This window comes from Nylanderia fulva, unplaced genomic scaffold (genome assembly GCF_048542155.1).
Source record: "Nylanderia fulva isolate GAGA-0341 unplaced genomic scaffold, ASM4854215v1 Scaffold9, whole genome shotgun sequence".
NCBI classification, from domain to species: Eukaryota; Metazoa; Arthropoda; class Insecta; order Hymenoptera; family Formicidae; genus Nylanderia; species Nylanderia fulva.
The window spans coordinates 1,457,233-1,484,967 of NW_028191026.1; the positions used below are offsets into that span (position 1 = coordinate 1,457,233).

At 34.4% G+C, this 27,735-nt stretch overlaps 1 protein-coding gene across 2 annotated transcripts in view; it reads right to left on the reverse strand.

Moving 5' to 3' along the window:
* LOC114946670 (uncharacterized) overlaps positions 1-27,735 on the reverse strand; it is a 37,346-nt gene that overhangs the window by 6,947 nt on the left and 2,664 nt on the right. For both annotated transcript variants that reach the window (XM_029323312.2, XM_029323313.2), the window contains exon 2: positions 7,791-7,878. In XM_029323312.2, coding sequence (XP_029179145.2) covers positions 7,791-7,878 — 88 coding nt within the window. The remainder of the gene's footprint in view (positions 1-7,790; positions 7,879-27,735) is intronic.

Below are 27,735 nucleotides of genomic sequence, written 5' to 3' on the forward strand. Positions count from 1 at the left end.
CTGCATATCACGTTCTTCGTAATATGCAGTTTTAAGAGAGCGATCAAGTATATCCTGCGTTCGAGTATATCTATAAACAAATATAAATTATCATTTTCGCGCAGCGAAACTGACTATCTCGAAAAAGAGAGAAAGAGAAAAGAGAGAGAGAAATGCACTACTATCAACCAAAGTTTACTTTCCGTATACCATATATTTAATATTCATAGGTCGTCGTCGTCATCGTTGATAGATAATGACACGCGGAAGGAGATCACAAAATTCTAAAATTTTACACATATAATCGCGAGGACGATAAATTATTAATTAATCAGAATTATTCATCGCCGACACGTTATAAATATAAGAAAGCAATCGATATCGATAAAACCTGCAGTGTTTCTCCATTATCGAACCGAGATGCGCTCGTCGCACGTGTCGCATTAAAATTAAACCTTGCTAAGGGATAAGATATACTCGTGTGTTAATCGGGTCGCAAAAGAGAACGGGAATGATAACGCGCGTTTACTTTCGCAGTTACGATCACAGTTGAAAAATTTTTGTTAAAAACAGATATCACATGTCCCAAACGATCCACAGAAATTTTTCTGTTAATTTGACACAAAAATAATACGGATATGTTAAATGAATAATAATAATGAAAATAAATGCAAACCTTCAAGTAATTTAAAATAAATTTTGTGTAAAATTAACATATAGTTTTAATGTAAAAATTAACTAAAAATATGTTGATTTTAGATTTTATCATCCTCACTTATAAAATAAAAAATCAACGTTTTAACAGATTTTAACCAATTTTAACAGATAAATCTTGTCACTAATAAAAGAGAACATATTTATTGTGTAAAATTAAAAGTAGATGCACATTGTGTTATTTTTAATCTTTCTTTCAGTTGTTTTAATAATTTAACATTTAAGTTCAATTAACACAACAGCAATATATGTTAAATTAACACAAACGTTTTAACGAGGACCGTTTTTAACAAGAAAACAAATTTTTCTACTGTGTGAAGCAGTAGTTTCGCGCGAATCGACACGTCGTTGAAATACTTCTCTTCCACAACTGTATCGATTCCTTTCTCTTTTGCATCTCTTAAATTCTATTTTCCTCAAAGATCGATACGCGCAGAGAAAGGCATGTCATTTTAATATTTTTCCCTAGAACATTACTTCGTCTCTCGATAACAAAAATTTTAATCAATTTTTTAATATTTAATTAAATATTAATAAGAATGTATAAATAATCGCGAACTTTCTCGATAAAAAAGTTTCTTATTTAAATAAATAGCAGATTAAGAAAGAAATAACTTCGCTGGAAGATGGACAAGTTAATCGACCGCTATCTTTATTCCGATCTTTTTAAATCTCTTCGGCATTATATATATACATATTTATGTATAAAAATACTTGTATAAATATTGGACTTTAAATCGAGATTCCTTCGTTCTCGCGAAATCCGGAGCTCTTTTGTACGTTCGCGAGAACAGAGCAGCGAGTCAACAAACTCGATCTCGTCGGTGAAACGCTCTTGCAAAACGATTAACCAATCGGGTTCACACTCCCTGGTACCCAACTTCCTCGACGAGCAACGATCGATCGGATGAATCGCGACAGAATCGCGTAAGAATTGCGAGACGTCTTTGTAACTTTCGTTCTTCAAGATTCTTGCACACACACAGTAGGAAAATTTGTGTTTTCTCGTTAAAAAGGGTCCACGTTAAAACTTTTGTGTTAAATATTTAACACATTCATATGATATTTAATATATTTTAAGGAAAGGATTACTGTGTTGAAACAACTGAAAAAGATGTAAAAACACAATGTGTATCTATTGTTAATGATGTATGTTCTGTTTTATTACAGAGTGACAAGGTTTATCCGTTAAAATTTACAGAAAAAAATGTTGATTTTTTATTCTATATATTTTCAGTTAATTTTTACATTAAAACAATTAAATTAACACAAAAATTTCTGTGGACCGTTTGTGATATCTGTTAAAAACAGAAATGTTTTAACTGTGCGAGGAAAAAAAAATGAAAAATTGAAATCTCTTTTCAATTTGTATATCATAGATATTGACAATTTCTCCGAATAGCCGCAAAAAAGTGTGTTACATCATTGTTATTATTCAACTTCCTCGATTGTACTGGAGGAAATTTCTATTCTTATATATAGGATATATTTCGTTTGTTGAGAACTCCTCGAAAGTTGATACTATTAACTACTATAAATGAGTGAAAGCGATAATAAAAGCGATACACGCGGGTCAAATAGATTGAACGCTGACGCGGTTGATCGCGTAATTGACGATGAACTTGTTGACTTTTCGTTATCGGAATTAAACTGTTATAAATAAAAGAACGAGGAATAGAAATCGATATAAAAAGTATAACATAAAGATACAAAAGTAGAATCTCGACGTATTTTCTCGTATACTCGATATTCGAATATCATTTATTTATCGAATTTTCTCCCGTGTTTGAGGTTTCTTTCTTTAATCGCACCATATAAAGAGTGTTAAAGCGAAACAACAATTTTATACATATAATATATCGAGCACTCTGCACAATTCTTTTTTCCCCGAAAATAATGTCATTATTTGCCCCTTTTCAGGTGAAAATTATTCAATTCAATCTCCCGCCTGTCCGCGAGTCTCTTTTAATTCATTTACCGCCTCGCTTGAAATTCCAGAAATGAGAGGAAATTCTGATCGATTATTTAAGCGCGCTCGACTCGAGAGAATAAATGCAATGATAATCCGTCGAATTCTCCTGTCCTACGGTGAAATAATGACCAATGACCAAACGCATTTCCGACGGAAATAGCCAACACACCGATTGGCTTGCCATCGTCATCTTCGACCGCGAAATCAATTTACCGTAAAGTGGGTGTGTGTATCGTACATGCCTTAACGCGATAATCTCGATTGCCGGTCTTCAATTGAATCAAAACGCCGGAAATCTAGATACTATGGATAAAGTAGTCGATCGAAAAACTTCACATATTCAATATGATAACACAACGATGTTTATCAGTTTCTAGATAATAAAACGATAACGTTCCTCTTCCAGGCAAGACTATCGTCTTTAAATGTCTTTTAACGTCATATATCAAACGTCAAAAGATATCGAATAATAAATATATATGCATATATAGATATACTGTAAAATGAAAAATTTGTGTGTTTTTTTTTGTTAAAAGCGGTCCTCGTTAAAATTTTTGTGTTAAATATTTAACACATTCATGTGTTCATTTAAGATATATTGCTGTCGTGTTAATTGAACATAAATGTTACATTTTAAAACAACTGAAAAAAGATGTGAAAATGACACAATGTGCACCTATTTTCAATTTTACACAAGAAATATATTCTGTTATTAGCAACAAGATTTATCTAAGTTAAAATTTACAGAAAAAATGTTGATTTTTTTATTTTATAATATATGTAAGTAAAGATGATAAAATCTAAACTTAACATATTTTTACATTAAAACTGTGTTAATTTTACACAAAATTGATTTTTAATTATTTGAAGTTTTGCATTTATTTTTGTTAAAATATTAACACAGTATTTATGTCGTCATTTAACATATATCTATATTATGTTAAATTAACACAAAAATTTCTGTGGATTTGAGACATGTGATATCTGTTAAATTTAACACATAATTTTCAATTGTCAGATAAGATCCGTGAGAAAGATTTCATTTTTCTTTATCTTATCTTGGAAAATATACCTATCAATATATATCAAACCTACTTTATATATATATATATATATATATATATACATTCAAATATACATTTGACTAATGTCCATTAACAATTGATGAATTTGTATTTAAGCGCTCAAAGTATTCTGCGAAATAAAATAACGTTTAAATGTATGACTTTCGCGGCTTTTTATAACCACTGTCATAATTATTTACTCATATAGAAGAGTATTAAAATGTCAAGGATATATAGCGCGCTTGCACGTGTATATAATAATAATAATAATAATAATAATATAACAAATATAGAGTACGTTTAAAATTACCGTGTGTAGCAACTCGTGCATGATAAAGATGTGAAAAATTACACCTCTTTTAATCGCACGAGTCCGGGTTTTGAACTTTTACTTAGAATAATACACGGAGAGAATTTTCCCTTAGAATTTACTCCGAAAATCATAGTAATTGTGAGACAATATGGTATTGGAAAAATTTTTCTAATTAATATTTATCATAATAAAAAATAATAATATGTACATAGTAAAATTAATCGAATATATTTTATATCTTATTATGCTAGATATTAATTAATATTTTTATTGTGGTAAATATTAATCAGAGAATAAGTCTTATAAAATTCTTCCAATATTATTCCACAATTACCATGATTTTCCAGGTAAATTCTAAGAGAAAATTGTCTCTGTAGTGGACAATATAGCAATAATCGCAAGATTAAATCAAATTGGCAATTTGATAAACAGCTGGATGATAACGCGCGCATGTATCACGCATACAAATATCGTCAAATGAGACTGACTGAAGCTTATATATAGGGAAGCCACAGTCGAAATTAATCTGGCTCCGCGTCGAAGATGGATTCTGCCATTTCGCCAACGTCTAATGATTTCACGAGTAATTTCGCGAGCCGAACAAAGTCCGAAAAGCCGAACAACCGCCGAGTTGTTCCCTCTCTCTCGAGCGAGCGGATGAGGGAAAAAAGGATGAAAGCGCGCTGTGCGAAACGTTGCTCTTCGATCGCGAGGAACTCGCAGCCGAATCCGGCTGCGTGAATCCGTAGAGGTCCATAGAGGCGTCCCTTCCCTTCGTTTGCCACCCGTAAAACCACCCACGAGCGAGGATATTCATAGGGTGTCTCGAATAATCTGACCGAAAAGGCATTGCACAGTAGCTGCGAATTCTAAAACGCTTACGAAAAATTACCAAATTGTTATGACAATTTTATTAATGCAATTTTGATCTAAACCGCCCGATCAATTACGTAAAATGCATTCCATATGTTTACAATATGAAATGTCAAACTCAATTTCTCTCTTAAAATGTCAAACCAATATTTCAATTTTTGTAAAAAAAAGGCAACATTTAAATTGTTTCATATAAAAATGTTTCACGTATTATAGAAATAAGTATCGAATCACATGGTTTTTCAACGCAGACTCTCCGTCTCGCAATCAATATCAATATATATCATTGTACAGGAAAAAATCATTCAAAAGTAATGACAAAACGGATCTGTTTTTCCACGACACCCTATATACCGTGTACCGATCACTGGAGATGCAAAGAGGGAGGCAAAAGGCGTGCAAGAGAAAGAGAGAGAGAGGGAGACGCGCGCATAAGAACACACACAGGCGCGCCCTCGGCTCGATCGTACACATACACGTACATAGCCAGGACAAGCCTTTAAAATTGACTGCGGGTGACCGAGAGAGCCGAGCGAGAGGGCCAGTCCCCCTTGACAGCCATGCGAACAAGTCTCGGTCGCGATAAGGACCGCGCGCGCGCGCGCTGTTGCTAGCGGCTGGAGCCCAGAGTCAATTTCCAGACCTCGGGGGAAAGGGAGAAAGACCCCGGGTTGTGTCCCTCCCTCGTAATGCCTTCGACCCCTTTAACCCTTCCGACGCGACGCTCCGAAACCGGGAGTTCATTCACGGACGACGGCGAGCTGCGCCGCGGAAAACATCGCGAGATATCCTAGAAACTGACGCGTCATCATCTCCTGGAAACTCTCCCGGATTATTTATTTCACTTTATTTTCGATACTTCTTCCTCTACTCTGATCGCCTCATCGTGTAATGATTATTCAAATATGCCTTGAAGAGAGATCAATGCGCTGTACGCATTTTCCTTGTCTTCAGGTTTGTGCACCGAGAGAATTTTCTCTTAGAATTTACCCTGAAAAGCGTGGTAATTGTGGGACAATTTGGTATTGCAAGGATTTTATAAAGAATTTCTCTGATTAATATATTTTATATTTTATTGTGATAGAATATTAATATTTGTTATTGTGGTAAATATTAATCAGAGAAATTCTTATAAAATTCTTCCAATACCAAATTGTCCCACAATTACCATAATTTTCAGGGTAAATTCTAAGAGATTTGACTATGTTGAAACTTGATTTCTTAAATAAGTTTCTTAAAAAAATAATTCTTAAAAATAGGTTGCTTTCGTACAAATTCTGTCTCTCCTGTTCACACAAATTCTGTTCCTCCAGCTGTTTATCTTTCTTCTTGTATCTATCTTATCTATACTCTTCATTACCATATTTTTTAAAGTGTCAATTAAATCATGATTGGACTTGATTTGAAGTTACTCGAAATGGTTATTAAAAAATTGTATAATTATAAAAAAAAAAAAAACGCACGCGAGCACACAAGTTATTCTCCCAACATATGTATAATACGCGTAAAATTCTCTCCGTGTACGCGGAAAGCATCTTGGAGCATTTCCGTATGCGTGAAATTTACTACCTAGACTATCTGTTTTCTCTCGTTTTACGATACATCCTTCGCAGTCGTGTAATTCTTAAACGGAAATGCACAACGAGGAGGGAGGAGAGTCGTTTCCGTAACGTTACTATACAACTTGTTTCCTCAAGGCTGGTGTTCCGCGTGCGGAACAACACCTGTACATTGCGGCCGATTAGGGTCGGGTTAGGATTACGTTACGTTACGTTACGTTACTTCGACCAGACTTTACGAAACGTTACATCGCCTAAAGTCATATGGTCGCCTGGGCGTCATATGTTTATGCGTTCCGATTTCTGTAACAGATCGTTGCGCGACCAGATGTTGTGTGTATGTCACAAGCGGCTTTTATAAAGTTGAAATTTGTGTCGCATAAATTTTCCCGAACTACAAGAATATTTATTACATCGATATTTCAATTTAATCATGCAACTATATCAAAAATTTCTAATCTTCAAAACATTCGTAATTGGCTAAAAATTTCATAAAATGATTTTTGACGAAATAAGAATTGAAAAGAAGAGAGAATGAAGATATTTCAAAAATGACAATTATTTTTTTTCGAATAATAAGCTTCTAAAACATGTTTAACACGTTTCGCAAGTCTGCGATTATCTTATTTTTTTGGAATATAGATTCATCTTAAAATGCGCAAAGGACCAAGAAGAGAGGAGCTTAAAATCGCAACGGATCCGCGAATCAAAGGATAAAGGTGTCGGGGACGATATGGCGTGACCGAGAAACCAAGTGACCCGACGATACGCGAACGCCGAAGTTAACGGCGTTTGTGTCCGCGGTGGATCGCGCACCTTCTTCGTGTACGTTCTTTCTCTTACAAGTTTTCCGAGTCACCGGAGTCGCCGAGGAACGGTTCCAGGATGGTGTGAGAATCCAGGTTGTGATCGCGGATGCGACAGAAAAAAAATCCCAGTTAGAAGCATCCGACAGAGAATCATCTAATCATCTCGAATAATTAAAAATAAAATGTCTATTCCAATTGGAATTATTATTTCAATTATTAATAATTATATGTGCCATATAATTCGAAATGCAAAATAAAATGTATTTTCTATATTGAATAAATTTTCTTATTTTTTCAGTAATAATGCAGTTTCATAAAACTTGACAGAAGAGGAAGAGATCGAGACCTTACAGGGCCTTTCGTTGATTTCTCTCTCTCTCTCTTTGATGATGCGATATGCGCAGATAAAACCTGCCCCGATATACCTGCTCATTATTACGGCGCCAGTGGGTTCACTTAATTATTATCCACGTGCAAGAGAATACGGAACAGCAGAGTTCAACTTACCAACAGTCCGGTTTCCACGCTCGGCAGCAACGTGAGCCGACTGTCGTTCTGTAGGCCATTTTCCGCGAGCGTTCCTTCGCGCAGCTGCCTGAAACAGAAATATCCACAGGACGGTTATCATCGGTGTTGTGCTTAGATCATTTTTAAATTAGCTAGATAAAGATAGGGGATAAAAATATGTAAAGTCATCTTAGGTAAGATTTTGTTTTAAATATATCTAGATAAAAAATTAAAATTATATGGCGATTCATCTAGGTCATTTTCAGGTAATATTATTTTTAAGATTGTTTTACGTAAACACAGTTATAAAGAAATTTTAATTATAAGAGGGATATAAAAATATATGTATTCATATTTTATTTATAAATTTTTATCGCTTATTGCTTCAATTATACTTGAGTATTTTTATGTGCTATGTGTGTTGTAATATATATATATATATATCATCATCTTCGACGGAAATAAAAGCACCATCAAATATTGCATGCGATAGTATATTTAAAAAAATATATTGAAAAAGGAAAAATTAAATGTCAAATATATTAGAAATTAATATACTTTATTGAGAGAATCGTTAACAGCAGTCACTTTTCTCTTCGACAAACATAAGGTATACAAATATCTATATAGTTATTGATAAAAATGTGTACGGTAGATTTACTATCTATAATTACTTTGCTTTTATGCTAATGATTTTTTAAAGATGCCTATAGAAGAGAATCGAGACAAATTTCTGCGAAAAATTATTTGATACGCGAAACCTAACGATCTGCTCGTAAAATCGTTGATGATCCTCCGACGAAAAGAGTTTCTTTCTCGCTGCATCTGCTCTCGTTTGATCGCTTTCGAGAGACTCAAGACTCGTGTTTAATATTCGTATAAAATTCGAGGGGTCTTCCGGAAGTGGAAATTGTACGAGCGTGTTAAATGAGAGTGGAGAGTTTGATTCTTCAAAGAGGCAGCGCGAAGAAAGAGAAGAAAGCGAACCGCGAACCGCGGCCAAGAGAAGGTATTCCAAGGCAAAATCGATGAAAAATACTTGTATGCAACAGTCGACAGAATTGGGTCGCCTCGCTCCGACATAAACATCCCGGTCTATATATCGGTACATATCGACTTTCTTTAGCCCTTTCATCTCTAAATAAATGACGCGTCGAATATACAAGTTGTATTTTTTTTCCCCCGCGATATTTGGAATTCGGAATTTTCAGAGATAAAACCGATAACAAAAAAAATGCATCCATTATATAGTTTGTTGCGCTTGCGAAAACTCTATCGCTGCTGTTTTCCCGTTTGATTAAAATCGATTTCCCCGAAATGGAACGAGGGAGAAAAAAAGAAAGAGAAACTTTTTCTGGACTTCACACTGCATTTCTGGCAATCGAAGTGCATCGCGACCTGATTCGCACGCACGTATTATCGCGAGGTTGCTGATGCAATCGCTACCAAGAGCGGAAATCGTTCGAAATAAACACACGCGTGCGTATAAACGCGCGCGATAAAAAGTCGCTTTGGAGAGGCTCAATGAGCGGAAACGTGAGGCGCAAGCGATGCCCTGTTATTTTGGAGAGATAGCAAAATAGGAACAATTATACCGCCAACGCGAAACAAAAAGAATGCAGAGCGACAGTTACGTAAATTGATTTGAGCTTTTTATTTTTTCATATTATTTTTTTCATATTTTTCCCCTATTATCTTTTATATACCACGTGCGTGGCGATTTAAAATAGAATCCTGTTTAATATATATTTGATGTTATGCAATTATTATTTAATTTTAACACACAAACTCAAAAGGAAGATAATTATATATGAACGAATAATAAAAATAAAATTTGTACCATCTGATTTAAATGCAAACACGCAAACAGGCGAAAACCATAAAAATATAGCCTATTAATTTTTATTACACTAAAATTCTTGACTTCTTTCTTTTCTTCGTTTGTATTTCGAGGTATTTTTTAATCTTAAACAGAAGGGGAATTACGCATTTGATAAAAACTAAAAATATCTCGCTATCGGCCACGTCACACGTTAATCGTTCGAGTAATTTACTCGAGTCATCCGACTCGCTCCGGAGTTTGCTGTCTTTCTATCTCCCCAACTCACCAGCGTTCTTCACCGTGCGCGATTACGATGATAAGGCGCGATTACGATGATAAGGCGCGATACGCCTTCTGAGAGCTATCGCGCCGATATCTCGCATATGTATGCAATTACGTTGCAATATAGCACATGCATCGATGAGTCGATGCGTGTTTACGCGCACGCACAAAAAACACTGTGATAGATATAGGTATGTATATGTTTATATATACACAGTAGGAAAATTGATGTTTTCTTGTTAAAAACGGCCTCCGTTAAAATTTTTGTGTTAAATATTTAACACATTGCTGTTGTGTTAATTGAATTTAAATTAAAAATGTTAAATTCTTAAAACTACTGAAAAAAATGTAAAAATAACACACACAATGTGCATCTATTTTTAATTTTACACAATAAATATGTTCTGTTTTATTAGTAACAAGATTCATCTGTTAAAATTTATAGAAAAAATGTTGATTTTTTATTTTATAAGTAGGGATGACAAAGTCTAAAATCAACATATTTTTCGTTAATTTTTACATTAAAATTGTGTTAATTTTACACAAAATTTATTTTAAATTACTTGAAGTTTTGGATTTATTTTGTGTTAAAATATTAACACAGTATTTATTGTGTCTCCGTTTCATACCTGACATATTCATATTTTTTTAAATTAACACAAAAATTTCTATAGCCTGTTTGAGACATGTTAAATTTAACACACATTTTTCAACTGTGTATATTATATGTACCTTCTCTTCAAGTCTGCGCGACCTCGCGGCCTGGCATTGACGGAAACCTCGTGATAACGCGATCGTCGTAGAAAGGGACCGATAAGAAAATGCCGACCCAGAAGATTTAGACCACACGGACTCCCAGTAACGTGTCTGAATAATGTCGAGCGTTTTCACTACAGACTTAATTATAAATACGAAGACCTTTATTCTAAAGGACAGTCCTTTATTTCAAGTAGCTGTTTCATACACTGAAAACAAGAATTTGTCAACTTGCCTAAATCTTTTAATTAAATTATTATTTTACTAACTGAACATATAAAAATATTTAAAAATTAAATTAACATATTGAATCTAACAAAATGTGTATATAATCAAATACGAATATATGTTCAATTAACAAAATAGGAATTTAGTTGAAAGATTTAGTCGAGTTAAAATTTTTTTTTTTCGAAACTCAATTTTGCCCTTTTTATTTATAGTATTTTAATGTCGTAGAATTAATGTGAGAATTTGTAACAACAGAATCTCTTATCAAGAAGCTATTTAAAAAAGTCAAGAGTTTGTTTCAACATAATTGAATCAGTTTCAAACTATATATAAAAATACGTAGATTTTTAATAGTCACAAAATTTTTTTTTGTAAATTACACTTTGGTCGCAAACTAATATGTCCAAAAATATTGCTTAAGAATTTTTTGTAATTGTTAACATTCTTTCTTGATAGTTTGATAAATTATCAGAACGGTAATCTTTTTGCAACACCCAATTTCACATTTTATAATAATAATAACAATAATGTTTTATTTTATTCATAATACATTTGGTAGAAAAATAAAAATGTCAATATGCAACGGATATATAAATTTGAGTGTCATTCTCTTAGCTTTATATTTTATACATGTAAAGAAAAAAAAATGAAGCTGGCAATATACAATCTCAAGAACATAACTAAACGAAAGGAGACGCTCACTTTGTGAGCTATCCGTTCGTCTCTAACGTCATCGACGAAGATGTATGGAGAATGCGCTTCGTTCAGATATAACCGATGATGCAGGGGAGAATGAGAAGAGGAAGGGGACGATGTTCGATGCCAGATCGTCCTGGGTGTCGCGTACACACCCGGGTTATTGTACCCTCGAACCATTTTCACGAGCGCCGAAATGCCCGTCGTTATCTCTCTCGAGCTTGACGAATGGACCGAACGCATATATATTCTTATTCCTCGCACACGAAAAAATAAATCTGGGTGTGTTGTGTGTTTCTTCCACCTTTCACGTCGCGTCCCGTTGTTTCTCGTTCACTCATTCAACCCGGTGATATTTGCGCGAAGCAGAGCGATTTGAAAAAATGACGAGGCCGAGCAGGTGAACTTAAAGCTCCGCGATTATCGACACGCAAGCTTGTGATCAATGCGAGGTCAAATTATATCTCGATTATCAAAACAACGTCGGTCTTAAAGGGTTACAACTATTGTGATCTATGTGGAGGTATCGCGCAGTTTTTTTTTTTTTTATATATATCATCCCATCAATTTTGATCTCTTAAGAGTCGAAATTTTAGTTACCTCGATTCAAGTGATCGTATTCAAATAAAAAATTTAAATTTATTTTCAAGTTTCGAAAATGTTTTTTTTATCATTCTCAACATTCGTTCTTGATAGTTTGATAAATTGTACACAGAGAGAATTTTCTCTCAGAATTTACCCTGAAAATCATGATAATTAATATCTACCACAATAACATATAAGATATGTTGGATTAATTTTACCATGTTACATTATTATTCTTTATTGTGGGAAATATTAATCAGAGAAATTCTTATAAAATTCTCGCAATATCATATATTACCCTCCGATTAACAAAAATAATTTTCCGAATAAATTGAAAGAGAAAATTCTCCCCGCGTATCAATAATGCTAGGTAAATTCGAATTGTTGGTTAAAGGGGCAAGAGGCGATTATTCGTTCGTCGAAATACGAAGGCGAAACATATCGCGCCCCTGTATATATGCATATGAAACCGAACACCGGGAGATTTTCTACCGCACAGGGTAACGCCCGACTACCCACCCTTTCCAGCAACGACGTGCCTGGCCACATCGAGAGTCCAGATATCACTGTCACTTTCCTTCAACGGCGAGCGGCTAACGATGGGTTCCCATTGCGAAACGCTCTACGCGGCCGATCGACAAACAAGAATGGGAAAAAAGGCGAAACTTCTCTCGGCCTTGGCGAATATATGCATCGATCACGATCGCTCGGGAGAGATATTGACTTTATCTCGCGCGCGTATTTGTAAAATGCTCGAGGTTGATGGTACGTCGCTTTCTCTCTCTTCGTTTCATCAATTTATATACCGTATTAACGACTCTTTTTTCCATTTTTAATAGTCTTAATTTTTTATATTTTCAGATAATCAAATATACTGAAAGCATTTTTTCTTAGACTTTACCTTGAAAATTATGTAATATGGTGGGATATGGTACTGCAAGAATTTTACAAGAATTTCTCTGATTAATATATTTTATATTTTGTTGTGATGGAAAATTACTATTTTTTATTGTAATAAATATTTAATCAGAGAAATTCTTATACAATTCGTCTAATACTATATTATTCCACGATTATCATGATTTTCAGGGTAAATTCTAAGAGAAAATTTTCTCCGTGTAGAATAAAAAAATGTATCATCTTGAATTATAATTTTGGTCAGAATGACGATGAAGACGTTTTTAAATAAATCTTTTGTTTTAAAATCTTATTTTTTGCGTTAGTTCATCACATGAAATTAGAATGTTGGTTCATTTCAAGATCGCTCGAGTTATTACCAATTTCATCGACAAAGAATGAGATATTGAATAAAATTGATTGATTGATATACGTCACCCACGCGCTCGTTCCGGGATTGAAAAGAATTCGAAATGAAAAGATTAATAAAGCTACATCGGATTGACGTCGGAATTAAAATGTTTGCAATCGGGAACATCGACGTTTAAATCGTTATTCATCAGAGCAAGTCAAGCGAAAGACTCGGGTTCGATTCTAGCGACTTAATTATTCCGATATTTTCCTTGTGTAAATTTCTTCAAGATGGACAGAGATTTATCGAAAATAAAAATCTCAAATTCAGATTTATTTTCATAAGAAACAATTTTTATGCCCTGTGCAAAACTAATCAGAGTTTCAATGAAAATTAATTTTTCTTTCAACTTTCCACTCGTACATTGACAAAAAAATGAAAAATTATGCATGCACTAACAAGGATTAAATACGTATTAAACAATTAACCGCGTTCCGTTTTACTATGCGCAAGTTGCAGTGATATAAGCATGTATCTCATAATAAAGTGACTCGCAATTGGAAGCTGCGAATTGTCGATTAGATGCGCGTTAAAGCGATTGCGAAAGCAAGCGTCGAATATTTCCCTCATTGGCGTTTATGCAAATAGCGCGTGCGGATTGCATGGGCGAATAAATTTTGGTGTGCATAATTCAAATTTGCTGCGCAGCAACTGTGCAACGAGAGATTCTCGGAAGAGAAAATTAATACAATTAATTACCTAATCATCGGTTAATTGACGTATTAATTGTGCAATTGATTGCGTGACCATCTAACCAAGCAGCTCGATAATAGAGACAACCGAATGCACTTTGAAACTATTATCCGTAAAATTGATAATTATATCTTTTTGCGTATGTACAGGGTGTCTGACATAAAGTGTCACGCCGAAAATATACAAGTAAATCTCGTTATTTGGAGATGATTTTTCCTCAGCAAAAATGTCGAGGGAGGCCATCATTTTTTGGATGTTCCCAATTTTTAACATCATGTATCTTTATAACCTGAACCTTAAATTAAAATTTTATCAAAGTCAACTCTACTTGAATTAATTGAAGAATGTGGTTTTGTTAATATTTTATTTTCACAAGGCTTAGTTCGCGAAAAACCCTTTATTTTCAATCGCTTATAACTCAAAAATTATTAATGCTTCTATATTTTTGCCGAGGAAAATTGTCTCTAAATAACAAGATTTACTTGTATATTTTCGGTGTGACACCTTACTTCGCAAACTACTTCACATTTTTTTCGTTAAAAAATATATATATAATTATATTTACTATATACAAAAATAAATAAAATTATTAAAATGATTCTCGAATACATTTATATTTATTCGAATTTAGTCTTATCTTATTTTCTATTGTAACCAACTGTCGTGGCAGCAACTTTTGGATGAAAGTTCTTATCGTGGACTAACGAATTGATAACGTCGCCACGTGGCGATTGAATTGAACACACAAAAATGGAACCTTACGTGCGTCTGGCGCAGGAAAACGGAGTTTCGCTTGGTCGACAGTTTGTCAACAACACTCGTTATCTCCGTTGTAATTGCTAAAGTTGCTTATCAACCGAGCCTGTAAAGCTGCTTCCTCTCTTCGAGAGCCTCGGGGATTCTCGCATATATACATATTATATACGCACGTCAATAAAGGAGAGAAACCGGTGTAATGTCTCCGAGTTTAGAGTTCAGATTTCAAGGTGTGTCGTAAGAGAGAATATCTGATATTATCTCACAGTGTATATATTTGCTTGAAATTTGGCGTCTCGTTTCGGAGAGAAGACGTGTCCATAAAATCGTAAGCACGGATCGACATCTGTGTGTCGCTGACCTTTACTCGGCGTCGACGATAAAAAGCAATCGCTGCGATAACCGCGCGTTGCGAACGTGCTCGTCATCGCGATATTTCGAATCGAAACTCCGAGACAAGTCGATATTAAAAGCGAAGCGCCGCGTTGCGCCGGTGAATGTAAAGTCTAGCCTTTTATGTATACCTCGAGTATTCCGAAGCCTCCTCATCCTCTCTCTCGTTCTTTCTTCATATCGCCTCGCTTTTATTCGTAGCGGTAAACTCCCGGCTTTTTGTATAAATTAAACTAACGGGGATACCTACTGACGTAAATCGCGAAAGCACAAGGTGGCGGAAACATGGTTCCGGGTTAGGAGCTTCGAAAACTCGGAGAGAAGAAAATCATTCGATACTCTCTATACAGGGTGTCCCAAAAGTATACCCGTTAATGGCAAATTCCTGGGATCATTTGGAGACGATTTTTCCTTAGCAAAAAGAGATCCTTAGCAGAAAGAGAAATTAAAATTCTATTAAGTAATGTAAACTCTACATTAATAAAAGAATGTGATTTTGTTAATATTTAAAAATGATTGATGTCTTGACATTTTCGTTGAAGAAAAATCATCTCCAAATTTACTATTAGGTTTACTACTGGTTCTGGGACACCCTGTACATGCATATGTATAGCGCATATTGGAAAGTAAATGGAAGTAGTGAGATAATACAATTACAGCGGCGAAGAAAGGGAAACTGATGTCGATTGATTGCCCGCGTGGATTGTAATTGCGACGAATGAATAAATAAAAGATCTCCGCCGCAGAAAAACGTGTATTTTTTACGCTATTTAATCTTTTACGTAACGCGAATAATTAAAAAGAGAAATGTCTGAGAAATAGGGGAAAAAATTTCATTTTTGTTTCTTCAATGTGATGTAAATGTAATTTTTAGAAATATGCAGACATTACGTAGTTTCTATAGGATTGTATAAATATGTAATTCACGCGCCTCCTCATATTTTTATAGATAATATCGAGCTAATTAATGAGCGTGATATGGCGTAAAAACATTAATAGCGCGGTCGCGCAAATAAATCTGCAAATTATATTTTTCTGGGTCGCGGCAACATTTTATTACTTTTAATGGAGTTGAATCCAATCTCTCGTCACATCGCGATGCGTCAGCAGCGTGCGAGCAAAGTTTTAAAATGCGAGATGCGAGTCGCCAAGACGCAAAGCGACTTTATTCCTCCATCTCCCTCCTACGGTGCATGAATGAGAACACACACATACAGAGAATTCTTCACACATTAAGACCTCGTATCCTAGATAGAAAAATGCCCGTTCTAATTTATACATTCATTAGAAATCATAAACCGATAATCTGAGACTGAGAGAGAGAGATTCGACAAATATTTGCGTTTCTATCTTTAGTCTTAAATAAATAAACATATCGTTATTTTTATTAATTATATATCATATAGTAATGAGGTCACGAAGAAGGCGAAGGAGAAAGAAAGAAAGAGTCCCTGGGATATTCGGAATAAATGTTTCTAGAATAAGAGGAGGTGAACGTAAATTAAAGAGACTCTCCTCTTTTGCATAGCGTTTATAATACAAATATTATCGTTTTGCTCTCTCTCTCTCTTTCTATCGCTATCGTTTACGCTGCTTCAGAGAGAGGTCAGACGCGAAATATATATTTGTGCGAATGTGGGATAAACACGTTTGTAATCGCGAGGCACTTTGTCCTATTCGCTTATTATTGCTCACAGCGTTTATTTTCACTCCGTTTCGCAGAGTATATTTCACGGGGATAATAAATTTCCGCTTCCTTATTATATATATATATATATATGTATACGGTATATTTTGCACAAGAGTGACACGCGTTATGGATTCTTCGTGGAATTTGGAACCGCTTTCTCTTTAGAATTTGTTTAGATGCGTCACACGTATTTTCACGATTCTGTATCTTTTTGTAATATCTTCAAATACGACGAAACTTTCAGCTAAAAAAATTGTATTGTACACGGAGAGAATTTTCTCTTAGAATTTACTCGGAAAATCGTGGTAATCGTGGGGTATTGGAAGAATTTTTTATGAGTTTCTGATAAAAAATATTAATATGCACATAGTAAAATTAATCGAACATATTTTATATTTCATTCTGGTAAATATTTTAATCAGAGAAACTTATTCCTATAAAATTCTTTCAGAATTATATTGTCTCACGTTTACCATCATTTTCAGGCTATGTTCTAACAATAAGAGAAAATTCTCTCTGTGTACTATATACAGTTATTTAATATTTGACGAGAAACACGTTAAAGATGTTACATATGTATAATGAGATATACTTTAAGATTAAATTGAAATTAGCCGACACAGAAATCTGTTTTTGAATGACTAATTGTGAGACTTATTCTTTTTTTACGCTCATTGTAGTCAAAATAAAGCAATTACTGCGCTTACCTTGAGTTTGTTTTGTATGTATATATATTTCAAGTAAATTTAGATTTCCTTCGCGTTAGCGGGATTTATTTTCAGGCTTTTAGTTTTAAATAATTGATGTAGATTTATTGTGAAGGAAAATTATAGACTTGTTATTAAGTACGCTCGCTGGGCTTCACATAAACAAATTATATCAGTGCTCACTTTGAGTTTATTGCGATTATAATAGAAAGTAAATTTCCGCTTCTCCACGTAATGGGATACATTTAATCTCTCTTAACTTTTCTCTAACTTTTTAAGCTGATGCAGTTCTACTCCAGAGAGATCAGTATTGTTCTTTTTAATAACATTTTTTCACGCTTTTGCCGTACTTAAACTAATCCGATTATATGCTCGCGCTTTTGAGAGTGAGAGAGAGAGAGAGAGAGAGGGACAAAAAATAAATGTGGAAAGTACAGCTAAAAATAACAGCCTCATTATGGTTTATAAATAACTCCGCAATATTTTAATGCGGCTTTGTTCTTACGACATAATAAATTAATTGCCGAAATTATTTATGAAATTTTATTATACAAAATCTTGGATGATAATGTGAAAATATTGTACTGTAATAATAATAAGATAGCTAATAAATAATAATAATATAACCAAATAAATAATAAGATAATTAATTACAACGGAATTATTGTAACGAGAGTGCATTAATTTAAACCTGTCGTAATTTTCTTCAAGTTAAAATCATCTATTATACACGTGAAAATCTAATATCAGTGTAGGAATTTCTCGAGCAAATTCCACGCGCTGCTCCTTTATAGAAAAAATTAAGCCGCCGCACCTCGCCGATCGATAAGGCTCTGCAGCAGTTCGCATGCAACGTCGCCAACAGATAGATGATCTCTCCAAGGATAGATTAACATGTGCACAGTCGCGATTAGATATAGGCAACGACCAAGGAAAATCGTTACTTCCCAAAAATGTCTGCAATGTCTTGAATGCATAAAGAAACGTCTGTCCTCGTGCATTTCTATTCCGGAAGAAATAATTCAGATTTATCTCGTCAACTGATTTATCAAACAATCCAAAGACGAGAATGAGTCTTGCAATAATAAGTAACGTTGATTAATAAATAAATCTTTCAATAATTATATATTAATTTATGTTGTCATACTTAATAATATTTTATATTAATTTAATTTTAATATGCATGTGCATTCAACGTATATCCTTTCAATATTTCTAATATTTTTATATCGATGCATTCGTGTATTAATTTGTGTTACTATAAATATCTGTATGCAATCGATGCAAGGACGCCTCGATATTTAAAAATAAAAATAATCCGTGCTTCTCGAGGACAATGAGAAAAAAAAATGCGCTTTTAAACTGGATGATAGGACTCTCATTAAATATTCTTATGAAATTTTAATTCCGCATATCGTCTTTCCATACAGATATTTTGATGGCTCGCGGCAAATTTGCGAAAGGAATTCGGGGGGCGCCGAGAATCTTGACGGCGTGGCTGCGAAATATTTTTTTCACCGCACCCAGGGACATCAAGGAGTGCGAGAGAGGAAAAGAGGGAGGGAAAGAGGGTGGGGGAGGGAAAAAGAGGGAGGAGACGCGACCTTCCCCTCATGCGCGAAACACGCGTGTGCGTGCACCGGCCTCGCATCCGCTGCACACATGGCGCGTAAACAATGCTAGCCTATACGTATACCTTGTGCGTATAGGCTAGGTAAATCGCGTTTTTGCGCTCCGACATGTGCGGAGACGAAATGCGAAATCGATTTTGACAACGCGAACGATGACTAACTTTTTCGCCCCTGTGCTTTCCAAGTTCCCCTCTTTAAAGCAAGATAAATATTTAAATTATTTTCTAATGTAATAAATATTTAAATATATATATTTAAAAGATGTATAATTAAGATCATTGTTTTTTTCGCATAAAAAAAATTCCGCTTTTTTATTTTTAATAATTTTAATAAATTTAAATAATTTTCTTATATTTGTAGAATTTAATTGTAGCATAAAAAAAATTAACAGAATACCCATATAATATTCTGTCAACACTTTAAATTATACCATCAAATTGGATGCTTTATATTTAAAAAGGCTAAGCCGTTAATACTCCATTCAACATTCACATAAATAACCAGACAAAGCAATTTTCCTAAAGTATTTAACAAAGAAATTGACCACTGTCATCATATCTATCTAATGAGACAGGAGATGATATGTTTACTCGAGATAATATGTTGACAAATAGCTACGTCAAGTATTGACGGTGCTTTACATTCACAAAGGTTTCTTAACGACTCAGCGATTCTTTTCAGTTTTAGGAAACACAAAGGAGGAAATACAACTGACAATAGAAACGAAATGCTTCCCTAAGCATTACAAAGAAACAGTAGCTGTGACGGGAAAATATCTATAATACACAAGATGATATATATTGATAAATACCTCAGATGCAGAAAATGGTAGAAAATCTATTTATTTAATCAATAACATCTGTATCTAATTAAATGTAAACGTCATTTACTTTCGCAAAGTAGCTTTTCATGAACATAAAACGTAGGTATTTCGTTTTAATTGTTATAGAGTCAATTGTATTATTTTTCAAGTAAACAAATTATACCAAAGTATACCAAAATTATCCGATACTAATACTATATAATCGACAAACTAATAAATACTACAACGGCAAGAAAAATTAAATATGCAGTACTGATGCACATAATGCAGATATTTGATGGATAAAATGGCATCAAATAAATTGTTACGTTTTTCTAGATAATTATTGTTTCTCCTTTTTTTAATTATTACATATTATTTTGCGTCATTTAATAACTGTTTATGATATAGTGTTTACTATTTTTTAATATGTAATGACAAAATAACAAATTAGTCACACGGCTATATATAGTCCGTGTAAGAAAATATTCATATAATGCGTAGAGGCACAATTATGTATACAGTATGTCAAAAAGCCACGTAGATGTAATTTTATAGTATAATCATCCTGCCACGCGTCTCGTGAATGCGCGCGCATCCCTGTCGTCTCGATCAGCTGAATTAACATTAGTTCGTGGTAATATAAACACAATGTAATATATGAATGCGAAGAAATAAATGCTTCCTCTCTCTTTCTTGCTCTCGCTTCTTAGAAAAATTTAATGAAGCTAAATTAAACTATATATATATATATATATATACGCGGTTACATAAAATAAAGAGAATAAATATAAAAACTTGACTCGACTATTATTTCAACATAAAAAATTGATGTATAAATTTGTTGTTCGTTTGAAATATCGAGCCTTTATTAATTGCAATTATGCGACATTCGGAGAGTTATCGCGAATTCGTTATTAATTCCGACTAATATCGATAAGCGATGATAAGCGTTCCTTTCTCGGAAGACAAGATAATTCGGAATTTCTAGACTGCCGCGCCGATATACATAATTTGACGGGTGCCTCTCGTCTCTTCTCGCTGCTAAACGAGCTACGTGGTCTCTTTAAATCCACCGCAATTCCGCTCGATCGATCATCCTGTTTTCTCGAATTGGCGACCGTCCACGTTGATTCACTCGGCCGTTCAAGCACGTTCAACTCTTGAGCGACTTGTCCCGAGCGCGAGCACAGCCGATAAACATGTTTTTCGCTCGCGAAAAATAACAAGGGATGTATAAACTCTTAGGAGGCTCGTTTCTCCGACACGTCAATCGTACATTCGGACGAGATTTTCGCAGAAGTCGGCGATAAAATTGGCGAGTTTAGCGCATTCCGCATACGACTGCAATACGATCCCGAGATTTCTCGCCTTCTGCATCGTCAGATGTTATTTATTGCTCGCATGTCCAATTCGAAATTTTGATTAAAGATCGTCTCCCCCGACAAAGAATGGATTCCAATAAGTCCTCTCGCGGGCAAACCTACATGTAAAGTTACGCTAATACTTATACGGTTATTATACAGTCTCGCGCAAGGCTGACTTTCTCTTTCATAATATCCAGAAGGGGAAAAAATCATGCTGACACGGTTGGAATAAGTATAATTAAACAAATTACGTTAACATTCCCGAGTAATTAAACGAGATGTTTACACGATGTACCACGAATATTTCAATGAAAAAAAGAAAAAAAAAGAAAAAAAGGACATATCGCTGTCGTTCTTCTGCGACGAGCAGAAAACCGACGCTTAAAGTCCACTCCTTCTACGCGCAACACGATGATGACTAACAGAAATCCCACAATGACACATTCGCACCATCGATGGCACTTGACGCTGACGCAAAGTGCCGTATCGCGTCCGTGAATTATGCCGCCTTGTATAAAATTTTCTACATAGACGTACGCCGCAAACAAAAACACATTGAAAACAAATTTGTTAACTTGACAAAACCTTTTTCAACTAAATATTATTTTGTCAATTGAACATGTACGACTATTTAAATTAAATATTAAATCTAGCAAAACGTATATTTGATTTAAATACTAGTATATGTTCAATTAACAAAATAGTATTTAGTTGAAAGGCTTAATCAAGTTGATAAATTTTTTCCAGTGTATTTATTCTTCTTCAAGTGCGAAAGATTAGCGTGAGATTGATTCTAAATCCGCATTCTTTTATGCGTATACTGACAATTAAAAGAATCTTATGAAATACACGTATACACATAAGTATATACACGAAGAGAATTTTCTCTTAGAATTTATCCTGAAAATCATATATAGTAATCGTGGGACAATATGGCATTGGAAGAATTTTATAAAAGTTTCTCTGATTAATATTTACCGCACAATAAAAAATATTAATATCTATCACAATAAGATATAAAATATATTAATCAGAGAAACTCTTATAAAATTCTTTCAGTACCATATATCGTCCCACGATTATCATGATTTTCAGGGTAAATTCTAAGGGAAAATTCTCTCTGTGTATAATATAAAAATATTAAGAACGATTAATATAGTCGGATAGTATAAAGAAAAAAAATTAAGAGGCGAAAAAACGACGAAAATGAGTATGTCATCGAAATAAGATGTTAAGCTTGCATCATATTCGTGACGCAACGCAAGGACTGACTGATTGTGAATGTCACACACAATGGTGACAATGTCGCGTTAACTATAAAGGCCCCAGCAATGTCGCGCTTATCATACGGCAGATGTTGCGTTAACTATTAATAATGTCATCCCGAAGAGTCGTCTCGCGACATTCGGAATGGATTCGAAAACGATGTCGCCGACGAGGTCGACCGGCCAAACTGCATTTACCGCAGGTCTACGACCCGCATTACGCACCGGTGTACGCATGCGTCCGGAAAAAGGATGAAAGGGGACCGCAGCCAGACTGTGCTATCGAAAAACGCGTTTTATCCCTTAAAACGAGACGTTTCAAAATTTCTAAGATCTCCCATATATCTTCTTTATGTATTTTTTTGCGCCAAAAACTATGCAATTTATATTATCAAAGAAATAAGTAAACGTATATTTATTTAGTGGAACAAGTAATCTTGTACAGATATTAAAAATTTATATCTCGTGTTAAGAAAAATTGTTAATTTCTTTTCACCTTATGATTATATATATAGATTGTTTTTCATTTGCCTTATCTTCACGATCCGTTATCAAGCAAGAGCAAACGAGAACTGACAATTTATAAAAGAGGGTAGAATTGTGCGGTATCTATATATAACTTTGCATTATAGACTGTGCACGCAGTCTTCATTTAATCAATGGAAATATCAGCGAGTCCAAGCACGCAGATGTACTCGTGGGACTACTCCTTTGTGATATTTCCGTTTGTCTATTAACCTTCTCATTTTACCTTCATCTTGCATAATGATGACGCAACAAAAAGAAACGAGTTATAAAATAAGACGATAAAAAATATAATTGATATTCAACTGATAAAAATCAACTTATATATTCTGTCATGCAAGCTTAATTAATCAATTTCTCGATATCAAGCTAGAAAAATGGAGACATCTCAGAAAAAGTATTTTTATACGTATTTCAATCGATCTGCCATCTGTTCTACACAGGTAGCATAGCAAATCACCAAATTTGCTCCGACTCTATCAAGGTCGGTTCTTGCGGACGTGAAACATTTCTCGCCTTTCTAGTCTAGCCGAGCACATTTATACCCTGTTAAACCCTCGTCGAACTTCTTTCTTTTTCACGAAACGTATTTATTAAAAGTATTTTCTCGTTATAGTGAACGTGTCGAGCATACTGTGCCATGATGCAGCCAAACTGACACACGCGCAGCTGCTGCCTACATCGTCGTCGCGAGGACATGCACTTATACATGTGCACCGTGTTGTTTGGAGGAGGAAAAAGATCCGGAGTGCTACCTGCGCCTGAAACTGCCCCGGCAGGCACAAAGAATCGAGCGATGGCGAGGTATCATGACACGAGAAAGACAGAGACGGACCAAGACGAAAGAGAGAAGAAAAGAGAACGAGAAGCAACAACGAGCTGAAGAAGGAGAGAGATACCTTGAAGGAATTACGCCCGAACGAGAGAGACACGTAAGAGACGAGGCAGAAGAAAAAGCAAGTCGAGGGACTCGAAGCAAGAAAGAATCAAAGAAGCGAACCATCGCGTAGAAATTTATATTACATATATAGATAGCTACGGTGACCATATTTTCTGAGAGGAAATAAAGGACAAGGCTGAAAATTTTAGAGTTGCGGCAACATGTTTCCAAATCAGTTTGGGACCAAAGTGGAGATCGATGAGTTAAAAAAATTCTGTGAGATTCTATCAAAGAATGTCTACTCTTGGTACAGAATTTTCTCTTAGAATTTACCCTGAAAATCATGGTAATCGTGGTATTGGAAAAATTTTGTAAGAGTTTCTCTGATTAATATTTAATATTTACCGCAATAGAAAATATTAATATCTACCACAATAAGATATAAAATATGTTTGATTAATTTTACTATGTACATATTAATATTTTTTATTGTAGTAAATATTAATCAGAGAAACTCTTCTTTTTCCATGTATAGTTTAAAACTGATTCGACTATGTTGAAATAAATACTTGGTTTCTTAAATAGGTTCCATTGCTTTTGTACAAATTCTCTTGTTAATACTAAACATTAGAATGCTAAATAAATAATAAAGGACAGAATTTGAAAAATTAAGGATAAAATTGAGTTTTGGATAAATGAATAAATCTAAAGGGCAACTACTTGAAATAAAGGACTGGCCTTTAAAATAAAGAACAAATGGTCAGCGTATATAACTATATATAGAATTTGACATTTCTCCAGCTGTTTATTTTTTCCTCGTATATCTACCTTCCTCTTCATTGTCATTTTTTAAAATGTTGATTTAATCATGATTGGATTTGATTTATACCGTTAGCGTTACTCGAAATGGTTATTAAAAAATTGTATATCGTTATTAAAAAAAAGAACGCACGCGAGCACATAAATAATTCTTCAAACATATGTATATATAATCGTTTGAAAACTAAAATTAATGATATAGAAATTTCTCAAGTGGTGGAGCAATTAAGGAATAATCGCGAGAGAATCGCGACTAAGAAATACCTACTCCTTCATTATTTTCATGTATCTACTTTTTATATCAGCACGCACGATTGTATACCTTTTTCTATACGACTTGTATATACTATAAGAGACATATACCGTTCGCGTTCTACTATACATCATCATATTATTTTACATTGCTCGATCACTTTTGCGCTATCCTCTCTTCTATATGTTTCCCCCAATTTTTCCTTACAGTCATACTCTTTCTTTCCGATGCGGCTTACGCCAAATAATAAATAGATCCCTTCCTTGGTCCCTCTCATTTTATCATCCACCGCCGCAGACGGCTGTCACTGTTCCACTTTACGGGAGCGCGATTTCCCGAGATATTCTCTACCTACTATACTACTACACGCCACCTTCGCCACCTCTCGTCCCACCTCTCTTTGCGACTACTCTCACCGCGGTATGCCAACCTACCACTCCACCATATTTCTCTCGCTCTCGCGTGCTCGCACGAAGCAACCGGGAGGTGCTTTGGTGGAGGTGGATGGATCCGCGGCCCCCACGGACGCCCACGAGACCCCACGTATACAGGCGGTTTCAGGGGGATAGGTCGATACTTCGGAGGGGAGCGATACTGGGCTTTTATCATTCTACGAGGCGAGGAGAGATTCTTTCTTTCATTCGAGCAAAAAAGACCGCGATATTTTCTCGCATCTCTCCAAATTTCAATCCCTTTCCAATTTTTTTTTTCAATTAATATCGTAGAATTTTATATAATATAATTAATATAATTTTTAAATAATATATATATATAGTTATTGAAGTGAAATATTGATTAAGTATGCAAAAAACGGAATGAAATATATACGAATGTATATATGTGAAAAAAGACTGTCTAGAGATTTTTTAATGCTTCTTTGATTTTTTGAAAGTTTACGTATAAAGTTTATGTAAATTTTAGTATAAAGTTCATTTTCAGCATTATATAAGGCCTTCAAATATGAATACAGTTAACTCGTGTCAAGGATTAATAGGCAAGAACCAAAGAAAAAAATTTGCGATGGTAAACTTGAGACGGAATAATGACAATGCTATTGAATAAAAGAAATTGTCGAGGCACGTGTGTGTCTCATGTCTCGTTTCGAAAATTGAGCAATCTCTCATAATTCGAATTTCACAATATACAAAAGCATATTTACGTGAGATACGATAATGATAAAAAAAAAATTGAAATTCCAAGTATTCTGAAAAAATTTGTTAACTCGACACATTCAATTAAATTACTATTTTGTTGATTGAACATATATATTAGTATTTAAGTCAAATATACGTATTTAACATTATATTTAATTTAAATATTTTCATGTTCAATCAACAAAATATTTAATTAGAAGATTTAGTCAAGCTAACACTTGTTTTCAGTGTACAATTTTAGCAACATTCCGAGCGATATATATATATAATACTGTGATAAGACTATGAACAATATTGGTTTTCTGATTAAAGGTTAAAGACCAAATAATGTTATTTTCTTCTCAAATTCGAACTCTAAAAACGCGCTATTCTTTGTTTACATTTTTTATTCCACCCCGCACAACTTTCCTTCCAAAGTATTCCCTACACAGAGAGAATTTTCTCTTAGAATTTACCTTAAAAATCATGATAAATCGTGGAATAATCTGGTATTGGAAGAATTTTATAAGAGAGCTTCTTGATTAAATATACATAATATTTACCACAATAAAAAATATAAATATCTACCACAATAAGATATAAAATACACGTTCGATTAATTTTACCACGTACACATTACTATTTTTTATTGCGATAAATATATATTGATTCGAAAAATTCTCGTAAAATTCCTGCACCGTCACATATATTACCTCACGGTCTAAATTCCAAGAGAAAATTCTCTCTGTGCTTCTGAAACAGCCGATACACATCTGCGGGTATATATACACCGTTCTTTTTCTTTCTTTCCCCGTCTCTTTCTCTCTTCTCACCAACGCATGTCCAAAAGTGCACCGGCACGAAGGACGAGCCTGTACGTTCGCTCTCTACCCGGGTCGTCTCTATTCTGCCTTCTCCCTCTTCTTGTCAGCCAGCTTCGTCTCTCTCTCTCTTTCTGGTCTCTCGCCCTTCTCCCTCTCACTCTTTCTCTTCTTTCTTTGCGGAGCCGGCGGAGCATGGGGCGAGGTCCGATTCGAACGCACGTCGCTCGTGAGAAAAATAGAAGCGACGCGGAATATATATATATATATACACATATATATATATATATATGTGTGTATTATGTGCATGTGTGAGCGAGACGCCGCGACGCCTTCGAGATAACGCGAGCGATTCAGTGGAGTCTCTTAATCGCACAGTTATTATTATCGATGTGTAATAGATTGATGTATTTCCTCTCTCATTCGTTGCTATTTTTTAATTTTTATCACATGTATTTTATTATATTTCCCGAAACTTGATCTGCGCATTGTCGCAGTTGACAAAGAATTCGGTATCTTTACCGGAGAATAG